Source organism: Lacerta agilis, chromosome 7 (assembly GCF_009819535.1).
Source record: "Lacerta agilis isolate rLacAgi1 chromosome 7, rLacAgi1.pri, whole genome shotgun sequence".
Classification (NCBI taxonomy): Eukaryota; Metazoa; Chordata; class Lepidosauria; order Squamata; family Lacertidae; genus Lacerta; species Lacerta agilis.
The window spans coordinates 64,317,590-64,333,580 of NC_046318.1; the positions used below are offsets into that span (position 1 = coordinate 64,317,590).

The 15,991-nt window shown below is 41.3% G+C and overlaps 1 protein-coding gene across 5 annotated transcripts in view; it reads left to right on the forward strand.

Annotated features, from left to right (window-relative positions):
• Positions 1-15,991, forward strand: part of VPS13B (vacuolar protein sorting 13 homolog B) — a 360,398-nt gene that overhangs the window by 285,457 nt on the left and 58,950 nt on the right. For all 5 annotated transcript variants that reach the window (XR_004427068.1, XM_033155647.1, XM_033155648.1 and 2 more), the window contains exons 40-42: positions 5,922-6,118; positions 11,497-11,678; positions 13,655-14,004. Coding sequence is in view for 4 of the 5 variants with exons in the window: in XM_033155647.1 (XP_033011538.1) it covers positions 5,922-6,118; positions 11,497-11,678; positions 13,655-14,004 (729 nt within the window). In the remaining variant the exon portion in view is untranslated. The remainder of the gene's footprint in view (positions 1-5,921; positions 6,119-11,496; positions 11,679-13,654; positions 14,005-15,991) is intronic.

Sequence of the window (15,991 nt, forward strand, 5' to 3'; positions counted from 1 at the left end):
GAATAATTCAGGACTCTTAAGAAGGATGATTGGTGGAGATGGGCATGGGAGAGAAGTTTTGCAGTCTGAGCAAGTGATTAAAGAATCCTTGTGACCACAAAAGAAAAAGGAAGAAAGCAGACTAGTTTTGCTGAAACCCTAAGATAGTTTTACCCTTTAAAAATGGAACTTACACTTGTCAAGCTGGTTCATATAAGCCAAGTTCACCAAGGCATCTAGTTTGTAGGAACATACCATGTCTTCCATTGGGTCACATCACCTCCATAACTAGAATAAAGAAATGCATGGCAATATATAGTTTTACACTGGTTTTCTGCATTGAGCCTCAGAATTTGCTGGAGAAATTTAATGGCTTTGCATTGTGTCATACATTATGCAGAATGCTCTCTCTCTCTCCTCCCCCCCCCTCTCCTTCTCTCTCTCTAAACCAAACATGCATAGTCAAGGATTAAAGAGTAAAGCTTTCAGATAAGAGGCCCAATTTACAGACAGTCATGGACCTAGGCACCTCTTATTTTACAAATTAATCACTGGCTGTGAGGTATGTTAGTTGAACTCAAGTAATGTTCAGATGGCGCATTCACTTGAGGGAAATAATGTGGATTTTTTAAAAAGTACATTGGCTTCTAGGGGACACACAGAACGACACTTGTGAAATGCAGATCAAATAGTTTTCTTTACATTTGTATACATGTTGTGTGTATGTGAAAGGGTGGGGAGAGAAATGTATAAGGGAATTGGCAATAAACAGGGGTGGAGTGGGGATTAGGAACTTCTTAAAGAAATTGCCTGAGCCCTGCATTACCCTTGCCACTCCCATATATGCACTGCTCTCCTCCCTTTGTCCCCTCAGTCTCCACCTGACACCAGTGGCGGGGCTTAATTCTCCGGCACCGGGGGGGGGGGGAGCAGGTGGGGGCGGGGCACACTGCCTGCAGGGTCAGGGGGCAGCTGCGATGGAACCCCACCGGGATCGCACTGATGGGAGTGGTGCGTTCCCATCGCCCCCCCTTCCTCCGCCCCTGCCTGACACCACCCTGCATTCTTCCACTATGCAGCATCCATAGGGCACCCCACTCTCCTCCCCCAGTCTCTTCTGTAGCGGCCTGATCCCTATACTGCACATCCCCATTTTCTCCTCCCCATCCCACTTTCCCCCAATCCTTCTTACCAAGCAGTGGAAACTGTCCTTCCTCCTTCTTTCCTATTTTTAGAGGGCCCCAAACCCCTAAATTCAGCTGTCAGTTCAAGAGGCATGATGGGGAAGTGAAGCCGGCCGGCAGCTGGAGGCCAGAGCTTTCCTTTGTGGTGCAGGTGATAACTGGGAATATACTATGGCTGATGATATCAAAAGCTGTGAAGAGATCCAGCAAAATAAAAAGGGTCTCAGACCTCCTATGTCGGAATACGTTTCACGGATCCGCCATGGATTCATATTTATTTGATTATTTTATAAGTTTTTCGAGGTCTACTTTTGGTATAATTGCGCGTAAAAGCGAAAGTGAAAGCATGAATGAATAGTGTGGTTCACTTATGAGATTAATCCGCCTTTATTTTGTAGATCCGGTCATGTTCAAAATTGTTAATGAGCGTTAAACTTGCTTCCCGCCTTTTTGGAGGGCAGCAACAGTGATTTTATTGGTTAAAGTACTAATGATGATGTCACGTTTGTTCCCTAATAAAAGGCAGAGGCACCCCGCTTAGGCATCGTTCTTTTTGGTTAGTCGCACGTTCTTTTACTTTAAGTTCAGGGTTTAGTTTAAGGGTATTGGGAGCGGGCTGGACGGGTTGGATGGGTTTTTCTTTAGTTAGAGTTAGATCGCGGAAGATTATTCGGTTTTAGTTTTAGTTAGGTTTTCTTATAGGTTAGCCTAGGGTTAGGCCCGCGGAAGATATTTCGGTTTTAGTTTATTTAGTTAGCCTCGCGGAAGATTGGGCGCGCAGGGTCTTTAAGCTTAGGAGAACTTAGCTTAGGGGACGAGCCTACGCGGGTTCTGCCGAAGCCACTAAAGATACAACCGGTGTCTGTCTTCCTTTGGGGTTAACGGGGGGAGTAAAGTAAAATTTTTAATTTTCTGTAAATTGGTCCGTCTGTTCAGAGTCAGGGTACATATTTTATTTCACGAGGCAACTTTTCTTTAAAGAAGGCAATTAGGAACTCACACACCACCAGAGTCTTCAATTGGCTTACTCATCATCCTTCAGACTGTGAGGCTTGGCCGGCGACCGTGCTCAAAAGCACGCGGAACGCTGGCCGCTTTCCCCGCAACTGGTACCTCGTGCATAACCAGTCCAAGGCCGTGCACGAGGAGCTCCAGCACCCATACCCCGACACTCCTATTCTCCTAACCTCCCATCAGGATGACCAGAGCTGTTTTGGTGCCAAACTCAGGCACTGAGGGCTCATCCACACAAAAAGTGGCCCATTTAGCATTCCAGGGAGCTACATACCTCAGGCCACCCAGCTTACTTAGACTTTAGCACTCACTGTCCCCTCATGCAAGAGCATGTAGGCTTCAGTAGCAGCTGCTTGGCCCACCTTTTTAGTAGGAGCCCAAGTCATTGTCGTCAATGCCCTGCCCTGCCTTTGACTGCTTCTGCTCAGCTTCATTCATAAACTTGGGTCCCATGCAACACATGGAGAACTGAGGTGTGCAAAATTCAGAGAGCTGCTCTGTTCTGGTTCACTGTGTGTGTGTGTGTGTGTGTTTGTGTGTGTTTTAATGGCACTATGCCAGTGTACTTTCCTTGCTTTTATTGTGGAAATGGTAGGAGCAACATCCCAGGAGGTGAGCATTATTTGAAATGTAGGTAGAGTATTAATCATTTTGAAGACAAAAGGAATACAATTTTATTTTTCTTATGGGACACTTTCTAGTGCAACTAATATCCTCACTTCCCTTGCCCATGAGTCATTTTGTGGGATATACTTGATATCCAAGTTTCAAACTATTATTTTTGGCAGCTGCTACTGCACAAAGCAGTCATCTTCCTTTATATTTACCAAGCCGGGCCATTAGTAATAACCCCCATCCACCCACAAGGACAAATAATGTGATATGCTTAGAAATGTAGAGTTTAAATCAGTTTAAATTGCCAAATCCAGTTTCCAAAGCTCTGAGCCACTGTAAACCCCATGCATTTCAGTGGGACTTTCCTCCTTGCTAGGCCTTTGGGTGTCAGGCTATAAATCACTCTTAAATATTTCACACTCCAAAGTTTGATATTTTTCCGACTCCCAGAATCTAACTAGCATTCCTAAAGGGGATCACTAAAGGATGAATGTGCAGTTTTTATTTTACAGCATATTACATTTTCACTGTATCTTGTATATTTGTAAACATATGAGGGCTTTTATGTTTCACACTTATTAAAATGAAAGATTATGTGAAAATAAATCTTTGCTTTGCTTTTTTAATAGCTGTGTGTTTGGATTGGTGTTGGGTTTTTTTTTTAAGGTCTTCTTCTAGTTAACCTTCCATAAAGACATAAGAAGAGCTCTGCTGGAACAGACCAAAGTCTCATCTAGTTCAGCATTCTGTTCTCAGCAGGGGCGCCAGGTCCAAAAGACCAAGCCCTTTTGCACCTCCCTATATTTTTGGGGTTGGGGCTGCCCCCCCATCCCAAAAGTGCAGAGGCGAATAACAGAGCTGACCATGTTACAGCCATGGAGGGGGATGAGGGTCGAAGCAGTAGCCTCCAGCTAGTGGCAACATCAGGAGGAGGAGCCACCAGCCATTGAAGCTGTGCAGATGCAGTGTTTGGCTCCAACCCAGCTCCTCCCAACGTCCTGACATCATGCGTGTGACATCAACCCCCCAGTTGCCCTTTGGTTTTCACAGTGGCTAACTAGATGCTTATGGGAAGCCCAAAAGCAGAGCATGAGTGCAGTAGCTGTCTGCCCAACTGTTATTTGACTGATTCCTCGTGTGTGTAATCACATGACCTTGAGAGAGGAAGGTGGTGTTCCAGGTAATGCCACTGCCTAAAAAGAACAGTTAAATAACTTACAGGCCTATCAAACTGGGTCAATATGCACATGGGAAGAAGGGGAGCAGACCAGGAGGGGGAATGTAGTCAAGATCCCACCCCAACTAACATGATCTGCACTATTCCCAACATTTTAAAGTTATGTTTTATTATGACTTTTTGTATTGGATCCAATAATTATAAAGTGTGTGGTGTTGTTGTTGTTGTTGTTGTATATTTTGTTGCTGGCAACCACCCTGTGTATAGTAATATAGAAAGGCAGTATACAAATTAAAAATGAAATGAAAGTGAAACTAGTCCTATACCACCTCTGGCCACTATATGGGGATTTTAAGTGTACTGCAAGTATGCTGCAGTACACTTGTATTCATGTATATATTTCTATTGAAACCTAATGCTTGTCTCAGCCTGTTACCTTAGCATATGCGACCAGTAATTTCTTCTGGAAAATCTGCAGAGCATAGGGGTAATTCAAGACAGTGTGCTCTAGTGATTTGAGTACTATATATTGTTACAAAAGTTGGGTGCTACTCCCACTCTCTGCTAAGCGGTATCATGATTGCAGGGGGTTGCAGGCACTTATGCAGGGTCTGTGTTCTTTTGGAGAATTGAGACCCTGTGGAGACTGTCCTAGCTTTAAGAAATATGGTTTATTCGCCTATTTACACCTTCACTCTTCATGGAGGGAGTCCAAAACTTATAGCGTGGTCATCTCAAGCAGGGCTTGTTCCCCAAAGCAATGCAGCACTGGAGTCAAAGGCTTCTCTCCTAGCCAGCCTGCCCAAGATGGATACCTGTCTTTTTTCTTTCCCTTCTTCCCAGCACACCTTGCTCTAAAGACTCTTTCCCTAACACCTCAAACACACATCCCATCACCATGGCAACTTCTGTTCCCCAGGCCCAAGAATTTCTCTCAGATGGGCCATCAACACCTTTTGTCATGTTAATGCCTCTATCCCTGGTGAGGCCCTGGATTGGTAGAACGCTTAGCCTGTACTTTTTCACTGGCCTCCAATCTTCCAGTCAAGTAATCAAAATTCTACAATTTGATTAATTTATAGGGTTTGGGGGGGATCCCCCGCAAATCTATAACAATATTGGATCACTTGGTGAAATATTTGGTGGGTGATATTTGCCCTTTCCATAGGATTGAATATGTAGAGCTTAACAGGACTGTGTTTTGCCACTTTGCTTGCTTAATAGCAATTTGGAATTGGTGGAGTTTTGGAGTTTACTGTTGTCAATATGTTCTACTTTTCATAATCTGAATTGGTAGTAGCTGTAACATTTCTAAACTGGTGCTTAGATACAGTAGGGAGCTATACAGCAGTTAAGAAGCTGATACTGTATCTAGATAAGAACAAACTTTTGATGGTTGGTTTCCACTGTGGTTTAAGAGAGGTGGAATATCCTTTCTTGGATGGATCACACCCTTTCTGAAAAGGGCCCAAGTGCATAATTAGCTGCTTACTGTAATAAGTTCTGATCACTAACATATGTACATTGGGAAATAATACTTTCTGTCTCCAACTGTATTTATACTACACAGAAAATTTAAGTCACTTAATCAATGTCTTAGGAAAATATATTCTTGATGCATGGTGGAATTCACAATTCATTTGTGTTTTAGAGTGTTTAATATCTATTCATAATGTATTTTTGTGTGATCCTGGGGTGTTTGTACAAATTGTCTGGTATTAACTGGAGATGTATTCTAACCCATTGAATTGAATAAAAACCTATATCAATGCCAGCTATATTAACATGAAACTTCTAAAAAAATCTGTTAAGGATATGGCTGAAGTGATGGCAGCAAACAAAATATCTTAGCTATTTACCATTAAAATAAACCAGTAGTATAGCTACAAACGCATGTTTTTATATTTGTCTAGAAATGTCAAGCAACTAAGATTTGTTTGCTAACTTTACAGATTCCCTGCAGTTTGGAATACTGGGATGAGCTCCAGAAGTCATTTGTTGCTTTCAGAGAATTCAGCCTATCAGAAAGCAAAGTTTGTGAGCTGCCACTGCCTAATATCAACTTAATGGTTGACCAAAAAGAGCTTGTAGCCTCAGATCTTTGGAGGATTGTCTTGAACAGCAGCCAGAATGCAGGGGATGACCAAAGGTAATCAAAACTGCAGTTGTTTAATGGAAATGCATAACTTATGGTATCAGGTCACAGAAGTAGGTCACCAAAGCAAAGAAAGCCATTGACTCTTCCCACAATATATTATTTCTGGCAAGAAAGTTTGCTAGCCTGACAGTCGACTAATACACCAAACACTTCAGTATGCCGGTTTGCAAGACTAGAAGAATGCTAAAATCTGCATGGTCAAAACACATAACTGGGCAAAGATATTCCAAAATACCAATTTAGACATAGAATCATAGAATTGTAGAGTTGGAAGCAGCCCTTAGGATCATCTAGTCCAAACCCCTGCAATGCAGGAATATGCAACTGTCCCATACAGGGACTGAACCTCACAACAGAGCAGCCACACAGAAAACACCCCTGATAAATACCTGTCCAACCTAATTACTGTGTTTCTGGTACTTACTTGTTTGCTTGCTTGCTTGTTATATTTTAATCTTGTTCTTTTTCCAGTGACTTCAGGGTTCTTCCCCCCTCTCCTACTTTTATCCCCAAAACAACTTGGCTAGTCTGAAAGCACAGGGTCATCCTACATGCCCTAAGGAGGATTTAAACCCAGGTCTCCCCAGGCTTGTCCGACATTTTAACCACTACACCACATTGGATCTTAGAATGGACACAGAAACACAGAAGTTCTGTTTTTTTTATTAATCTCTCCTACTGATTTTTTTTATTAATCTCTCCTACTGTTTTTTTTTATTAATCTCTCCTACTGAAGTGTCATGAATGCATATATGTACCTTTAAAGTCCTAAATGTATCAGGCACAAGATACATTAGGGTCTGCCACCTCCTGTAGCAGCCTACCTGTGTCCTTTTCTGTGTCCTGACTATGGCAACAAAGGTCTTTTCAGTGGTTGCACTGAAATTATATTATTCTTTGCTCCACAAGGCTTGATTGGTCCCCTTATGCTGTTGTTTTGTGAAATGGTGAACATTTTTTAATTCCAGCATACCCTTGTTTTACTAGTAGATAATTTCCTGTTCTATGTCTTCGTTTTATTTGCGGAATCTCTCTCTGTGTGTAGGTGTGTCATATTTTTACTTCTACAAAATATTGTATTTTATAACTGTTTCTAAGTGTAAGCCTCCTTGAATGGTGTGTAGAAGGGGGGATATAAATCATTACATATAAGTAAATATACATACATATCTATCTATCTATCTATCTATCTATCCATCCATCCATCCATCCACACATTCTCACACACAAAAATAGCAAAGCAGTTGAATTAGGAGAGTGGAGTTTGCATATTTTTTTGTCTTTGTGTGTGTGAGAGAGAGAGAGAGAGAGAGAGAAAGAGAATAATCTAGGGAAGAAAACGGATAACAAATCAATAAAAAGTATTAAACATCTGGTTTCCATTGATCATACTAGGTTGAAATGATTTCTTGATGTTAATTGTGAAGGAATGCATTTTCATCACTGAGAAGTTAAGTGTTTCAGACAAGGTTAATTCCTCTGAATGTGGGACCTTCGCAAAATTACCTTCGTGGTCAGCTTAGTACCACAGAAATGTGAACTCTGTGAGAATTGAGCAAAAAGCTTGTGGAATTCAGTAGTGCTCCCCCAACCCCTTGCCCTTATCAAAGCAGTTAGAATTGCAGTCACAATTCTTGTTATATGTTCATTTGGGATTTATCACTGTGCCTGAGATTTTATTAAAAAGTGTTATCTGAAAGGGTTTTTGCCAGTGATAGCCCTGCTATAATTACTTATTTGTATGTGGAATATTGTGATGTGGAAAAAATTCATTGTTCCCTAAATTGTAAAATAAAAGCATAAATGTTTACATCCATTGACAAAAGAATAATATGACTCAGAAGGTACATTCAAGGCATTAGGAGATGGTGCTGGATAAGTATAGGGACTCTGGAGCGTGACTATAATTTTTGTCCCTAAACAGCAATACTGGTGTTTGTAATGTAAGAAAGCCGTGTGATTTAACCAGCAAGAAGACAGGTTGATAAATAGTAAGGGAGGAGGGCAGTGAGGTGACCAAGGGTAGCCTCTGCATGAGGTGGAGGGGAGGGGATGTTTCATTGTAGCTCTGGGGAGAGGGATTTCAGGTTAGAATCATGGATTGTTGACTTGCTTAGAACTACGAAGAGAGAGATTGCATGTGGTTCTGCTAACTTAAAATTGGAAAGAGGAAACACAGCATATCAATTTATCAGGTTAGCTGCATTATACCGTATTTTTCGCTCCATTGGACGCGCCGGACCATAGGGCGCACCTCATTTTTAGAGGAGGAAACAAGGGAAAAAATATTTTTCTGGTTTTCCTCCTCTAAAAGCCCTGGGTGTTTTTGGGGTTTTTTTTTAAAGGATCAGCTAAAAGTTTTGCAGCTGTTTTTGCAAAGGCAAAGGGCCTTTTTTTAGGATCAGCTAAAGGTTTTGCAGCTTTTTTGCAAAGGGAAAAGCCCTGGGTTTTTTTGTTTTTTGAGGATCAGCTAAAGGTTTTGCAGCTTTTTTGCAAAGGGAAAAGCCCTGGTTTTTTGTTTTTTTTAGGATCAGCTAAAGGTTTTGCAGCTTTTTTTGCAAAGGGGGAAAAGCAAAGCTCCTTTTGCAAAGGGGGAAAAGCAAAGAGGAAAAGCCCCATTTTTATGGGGTTTAACTCACATTTCTGAAAAAATCTTAAGGAAAGGGAGCCATTTCTACTGTTTGCAGAAAGATAATCTAATCAGCCAGTCACATGTCCTGGGGAAACAAATAACCTCCCTCTGCAGCACATTCAACAAAGGAGGGCGTGGCTGAAAGGGAGCAGGGACTCTTATCTCTCTCCAGTTCTCTTGCTGATCAGCTGCTGAGCGGGGTCCTTTCAACACTCCCCTTTCTCTTTGTAAAATAAAAAGCACAATCTGCTTTTGGCCCCTGGGCAATTCAGCTCCAGGGACCACCATTCGCTCCATAAGACGCACAGGTATTTCCCCTTACTTTTCAGGAGGAAAAAAGTGCATCTTATGGAGCAAAAAATACGGTACTTTTAGGCCTAGGAATTAGGAAGCCAGTTACGGGTATCCTTGTATGCCTTCTCAAAGTGTCAAAAATTTTGTCTTGCTCTCCATATATACTTTGATATATTTTGAAGTTCCCCAGCATTGTAGCCCTTCATATGTTATTGAACTGCAACTTCAATCTTCACTGAGCATCGGCCATGTTAATGAGAGTTGAATTGTAACAGCATCTGGAGGGCCACACACTCCCCATCCCTGACCTAGCACAAGTAAAAGGTAAATACAGATGCCCTAAGACAAAGATAATTAGATACTGGGTCTACCGTTTAGAGAGGGATGTGGGTGGCGCTGTGGTCTAAACCACAGAGCCTAGGGTTTGCCAATCAGAAGGTTGGCGGTTCGAATCCCCGCAATGGGGTGAGCTCCTGTTGCTCGGTTCCAGCTCCTGCCAACCTAGCAGTTCAAAAGCACTTCAAAGTGCAAGTAGATAAATAGGTACCGCTCCAGCGGGAAGCTAAAACGGCATTTCCATGTGCTGCTCTGTTTCTCCAGAAGCAGCTTAGTCATGTTGGCCACATGACCTGGAAGCTGTACGCCGGCTCCCTCGGCCAATAAAGCGAGATGAGCGCCGCAACCCCAGAGTCATCCACGACTGGACCTAACTATCAGGGGTCCCTTTACCTTTTAGTACTGTTTAGACGACACTACTGCTGGTAGTCAACCGCTAATGCTATTCCTCTGGGTTTTCTTTCTACTGTCAAAAGTAAACTGGCTCCAAGTGGAGCTGAGCTACTGGGCTTTGCACTGTGAAAGTTCATCCTCTCCTACTCTCTGCAGTTGAAAGGAAAGGGTTGGTTAAGGTAGCATTTACACCATTTAAAGCATTTGTATGCTACTTTCATAGTCATGGCATCCGCCAAAGAACCCACAAAACCCAAATTTATGGGTAGTATGAGTGCTTTTAGTTTATGGTGTCAATGTAACCCAGGTTTTACCAGACTTCTTTTCGTTTTGCCCCTAAAAGCCAAAAGGTTTCTGAGATGCCACATATTGTATCAGTAACCCTACCTCTGTCTGTCCTTATGCATAAATGCCCTTGTGTGGCATTGCTCTTCTTTATTAGATACTGTAATGGTGTTCCAGTTGTGCACATCCTTGGTAGTCCTAAGCTGCTGTGGTCTAAAACACTGAGCCTCTTGGGCTTGCTGATTAGAAGGTCAGTGGTTCGAATCTGTGTGATGGGGTGAGCTTCCGTTGCTCTTTCCCAGCTTCTGCCAACCTAGCAATCTGAAAGTACACCAGTGCAAGTAGATAAATAGGTACCACTGTGGCGTGAAGGTAAACAGCATTTTTGTGCACTCTGGCACTCGCCACGGTGTCCCATTGTGCCAGAAGCACACATGCTGGCCACATGACACGGAAAGCTCTTTGTGGACAAACGCTGGCTCCCTTGGCCTGAAGCAAGTTTAGCGCCGCACCCCATAGTCATCTTTGACTGGACTTAACTGTCCAGGGGCCCTTTACCTTTACCTTATCCTTGCTTTTATTAAGTCACAAATTTAAATCTCCAAACAAAAAGAACAGGGATGATTATGTGTGTATGTCACACCATAATGTTAACCTATATAACAGATGGTGTGGTTGAACTCCAACTCCCACCAGCCTCAGCCAGCATTGCTAATCGTGAGCATTGATAGGATTTGTAGTCCAAAAACATATGGAGAGCCACAGGTTAGCTACCCCTGCTATATAACATTTACAGTGGAATCCTATACCTGACTACTTAGAAATAAGCCCCATTGAGGGGATTTGTGGATGTTTGAAAATGATTGCGGAATAATTTTTGGAAGCATTTCATGGCACTGCAAATAGTTACTGAGAGGCAATGTAATGGGATAGTATGTTAATGGTAAAATTACAGCTTTAGATTTCTATCTTAAAGTCTAGGTCTTTCCACATTTGAGGAAGTCATTTTTAGAGGACAATTTAAGTGCAAATAGGAAGGAGAGCAGTATGGCTTGAGAAGTGTGCAGTGCGTTTGTACTTAAGTGATAGGCTCTGGTTACGTTTTTAAAACTCCTGTATTGTGGTGTTGAAATAAATGTTCAGACATTTATGAAAAAGTGTTTAATAATTGCTGAAAGGTTGTTTCCCTCACCCTTTTCTCCTCAAGAGTACTTTCCTTGTTCAGATATGCTAGCATTTTAGAAAAATTTGCAAACTCTTCCCTAGAAATGATGCGTGCACCGGTTGTGTTGCTGCGGTTATCCAAAATAATCATGGTCTGCTCAGTGTTTGTGCCCCAAACACAGCATTGCAAATGGTCAAATCCCATGATATGCACCAGGATATATTGAAATAATACTCTTCATGTTTTGTTTTGTTTTTGCCACAGCTCTGAAAGCGAATCGGGCTCACAAAGTGCGTGTGATCAGCTTGTAACTCCTACTGCACTAGCAGCCTGTACCAGGGTGGACTCCTGTTTTACCCCTTGGTTTGTGCCTGCCATTGGCGTTTCAGTTCAGTTTGCTCATTTGGAACTTCACCTTTGCCACCATCTGGATCAGTTGGGCACAGGTACATATAGTACACTCACAAGAAAAAAACTGCAACTGTTGTTTTTACATTTCCTCATCATCACCCCACCTGCTTTATATTTGCAGTTTCTTGGTTCCTGGAACCATATGCTCAGATAACTTGCAACCATTTATCGGAAGCAAGAATGCAAAGGAAAGAGTGTTTTGGGGTCCAGTACTGTATCTGCAGAAAGCGCTGCTGCCTTTTCTAAGCCCTTCACTTTATTTTGGGCCATCTGATAGAACAAATTCAGCCCCTTGCCAGCGTACTTGCCCTGATGCTGAAAGTTTTTACATCCTCCTTTATCAAAGAAATTATGAAGCAAACTCCAAGCATTGGAAGCTCATGTGTTACTCTAAAAAGAAGGGGAAGGGGAGTCCCATCTGTTTTTGTTCAGTAACTATGTGCTGCTGTGTTAATGTCAAATTTATTCCAAGAAATTTTGTTAGATTGTCTGATATCAAATAATGCTTTCCAGGAAAGATGAGCAAATTAACTATGCACACTTCAAAAATAGGGTTTCTTACTGAAGTTGTTGAGCCTTTAAAAAAAAAGAAAAACACAACTTAACAACTAAATATTAGAAAAACAAGTTTTGCTAACGTTAGTATGTACAGTCTTGAATATAGTAGTGTATTCCTTCTTCCCCTGAAGCTATGCACACACTTCCATATTTTTGACTTTTCAAATGATAAATAATAAAAAGGCAAAAGCTGCTTGAACCAAATACAGTTCCTATCAGTATATAAATTTTCCTTTTTCAGAAAGAACTTTCCTTAGGCAGCTATTATCATTGTATTCTCTGCTTGTTTATTCATATTAGGACAATTAAATACCCAAAGCTGTGGTTACTTCAGACTTGCTATAGGGCAAATAATTTCTAGGATGTTGACTTTCTGCAAGTTAAAATCCTATTATTCTGGAATGATGACATCCATTTACTTAAAATAGCATCTACATTTTTAAAATACGGTATGATTTCATTTATACCTAGGATAGTTCTGTTTCCTTTCTACTTTGCTATTTGTAGGTATTTTAATCAGTTTTGCTTTTCTGTTTCCCGTATGTGTTTACCAGATGTTGAGGCCATTCCTGTTAATAATTGCATTTTTTTCTCCAAAGTGCACATCAGCACTATATCTAAACATAATCATATGAGTTTATGTGCATTCATCTCTCAATCCTAATTTGGTCTCCAGTTTTTACTTTCCAACATCTTTTGTTGGCTCTGATCTGTAGTACATATTTCTACTACTTTGGGGCTAATTCTTGATTAGCTCTATTTGTTGTGTAGGGGAATTATTTCTGCTGATTCTGTTATTGTTGTCATCGTAATTGCAGTGGTAGTCAGGGATAACTAGTTTTTCTACTTAGTTTGCCCAACACAAAAAAGACTTAATTGTATTACATTCATATCCCACCTTTTTCCATTGTGGAACTCAAAGGTGTTGTATGTGGGATTCCCAGGCTGTTTTCCATTCAAGCACTGGCCAGACTCAGATTTGGTTAGCTCCCACAAGAATTCTATCAAGTGCCTTTAGACCATGTTTCAAGCCTATGCTTAAATATGCACATACAGAGCAGAAACCACAAGCTTTTGAAAAAATAAATATGGCTCAGCTCAGACCCAATCCAGTCAGATAGGTAAATGTACATGTACATACTTAACCGTTTTGATTTAGAAGAAAGTAAATAATATACAGTTCCTGACAGCACTGAGTTTTGAATAACAATTATTTAATTATTTATTATTTGTCAGTATTTAAATTTCAGGTTTCATTTTCATTTCCTGTGTGCTTATTCTGGTTTCAAATAAGACGGGATTTCCATATAACAGTGACTACTTAACTGAGCTGAACAAATACATAGATTTTTTTTCTTGTAAAGTGCTCTGCATATATTGATCTACCGACCACACTCATTCCCAGTCTGCATTTGTAACATTGTACTATTGATTTCCCCCCTTTATCTTACAGTGCCACCAAAGTTCCTTCATCCATTTATCTCTGATAAAAATGTGCCATCTGAACTAGAATACTTGATCATTTCTTTCAAAGAACCACACATCTATCTAAGGCAATGGAGTGATGGATCCATCTTCAAGGAGATCCAGTTTTCTACTAGGATTGACTGCAAACTGTTGGAATACCGAAATGTAACAATGCAGGATGTTGTGAAGCCCTTTGGTGTCCTTGGACAGATTGCTATTTCTGGCAATTTAGCGGAAAAGATACTGGATGGAAATGTGATGGTGGATCCCATATTTATAAGCTTTGGGCAACATGCTATTCACTCCCTGCATAAAACCATCCAAGCTTGGCAACAGGTAAGGCCAACAGCTGAATGTTAAATGAAAATGTTAATCTGGATACCCTTATACAGGATTTCTAAAAATGGGGAAGTTACAAATAGGCTAGTAGGGTGAAGGGAGAGGGAAGATAGGGCACACTGTTACCTGCCCTTTTTGCAGAACCAGAAACTTGATTGAAAGTAAATGAAATTAATAGGCAAAGTGATAACATACAACATTATGATGTATATAGAACCAGTTCACATATAATGCCAAACCAAGCTTCAGTATATTTTACATGAGTTGGCAGAATATAAACACTAATAGAAATGAATAAAATGCATTTGCAAGCATCAGACTCATGTGCACCTTCCTCCTTCGCACAGTCAGATTCAGTTGTTACTTCCTTTTTAGCAGAAACCATAAAGGTAAGGGTAAAGGGACCCCTGACTGTTAAGTCCAGTCACGGACGACTCTGGGGTTGCGGCGCTCATCTCACTTTACTGGCCGAGGGAGCCAGTGTTTGTCCGCAGACAGCTTCCAGGTCATGTGGCCAGCATGACTAAGCTGCTTCTGGTGAACCAGAGCAGCACACAGAAACGCCATTTACCTTCCCGCCAGGGCAGTACCTACAGGTACTCAAAAAATTAGAATATCGTGGAAAAGTCAGTTTATGTAAGCAATTGTTTTCATTAGCTACTGGAGTTTAATATATGAGATAGACTCATGACATGCAAAGCGAGATATGTCAAGCCTTTGCTTGTTATAATTGTGATGATTATGGCGTGCAGCTGATGAAAACTCCAAAGTTGAAATTGTTAATTTGGGGTTCTCATCAGCTGTACACCATAATCATCACAATTATAACAAATAAAGGCTTCACAAAGCTTGCTTTGCATGTCATGAGTCTATCTCATATATTAGTTTCACCTTTTAAGTTGAATTACTGAAAGAAATGAACCTTTCCACGATATTCTAATTTTTCGAGTTTCACCTGTATTTATGTACTTGCACTTTGATGTGCTTTCGAACTGCTAGGTTGGCAGGTGGTTTAATGGTGGTTTGCATTCTGACAAGCCATAATTTGCTGGTTTGTTGTAACGCCCAAGTATGGTTTACTGCAAACAGGAAGCAACTAACTGATCCTCGGTATATGGGAAGAAAAGCAAAGGGACCTCGTGGGCCCACAGCTAGTTCCTGATTTTCCAAACCATTGGGATAATTCAAAGCCGCCATGCATGACTAAATGGCACTTCCACTCTCACAAAGTGGTCCCCTAAATTCTGCCAATTCCCTGCTTCCACTGCAGCCCCTCATGCCCATCTTATGCCATTTCAGAGGGCGCACTGACCCTCCAAAATACCATTTTCTGTGGTGGAGGAGGTTTCATTGGTTTGGGGCAGAAGCCCCATTGCATTGGCAGAAATCCACTCGCAACTCCCTGGATGCAATTCAGTGGTTTGGAGCAGTGCTTTTCTTCTAGAAAAAAAGGTGCTATTACTCACCATGGTTGTTACAGCAAGTGCCATACTTTTAACCAGTACTTTTCTTCTAGAAAAAAAGGTGCCGGTACTGCAGGGGGCGGGGAGCACTGGTTTGGAGGATCAAAGTCTTACATCTGAGTTGAGCCATGTCAGAATGGGCAGGGGTTGTGATAGTGGGTTTCTGTCTCTTCAGTTAGCAGAGAGCTAACTGCGCAGGGTAGGTGTGAACTTCTGAAGGTTTGGCAAAAGCTTTGGGAAATCTAGCCTGTCACTTTATTGTCAGATTTCCCCACACTTTAAAGTAAAAGTCTTTTTATTATCACATAAAACATGTTTTCAAAGGAAATTAAAGCTCCTTGGGCCATTTTGGGTGGGTTTAAGTCTATGCCAGTGAGATCAGGATCTGACCTGGCGAATTGTAATATGTAGCATTTCATAGTATATGTTTTAGAAAGTCAATGATGTCGGGATAAGCAACTATGAGGACCAAACTCCATGTGAGATGGAGATGTGGTCACAGATCTTCTGAGTTGTTTTCA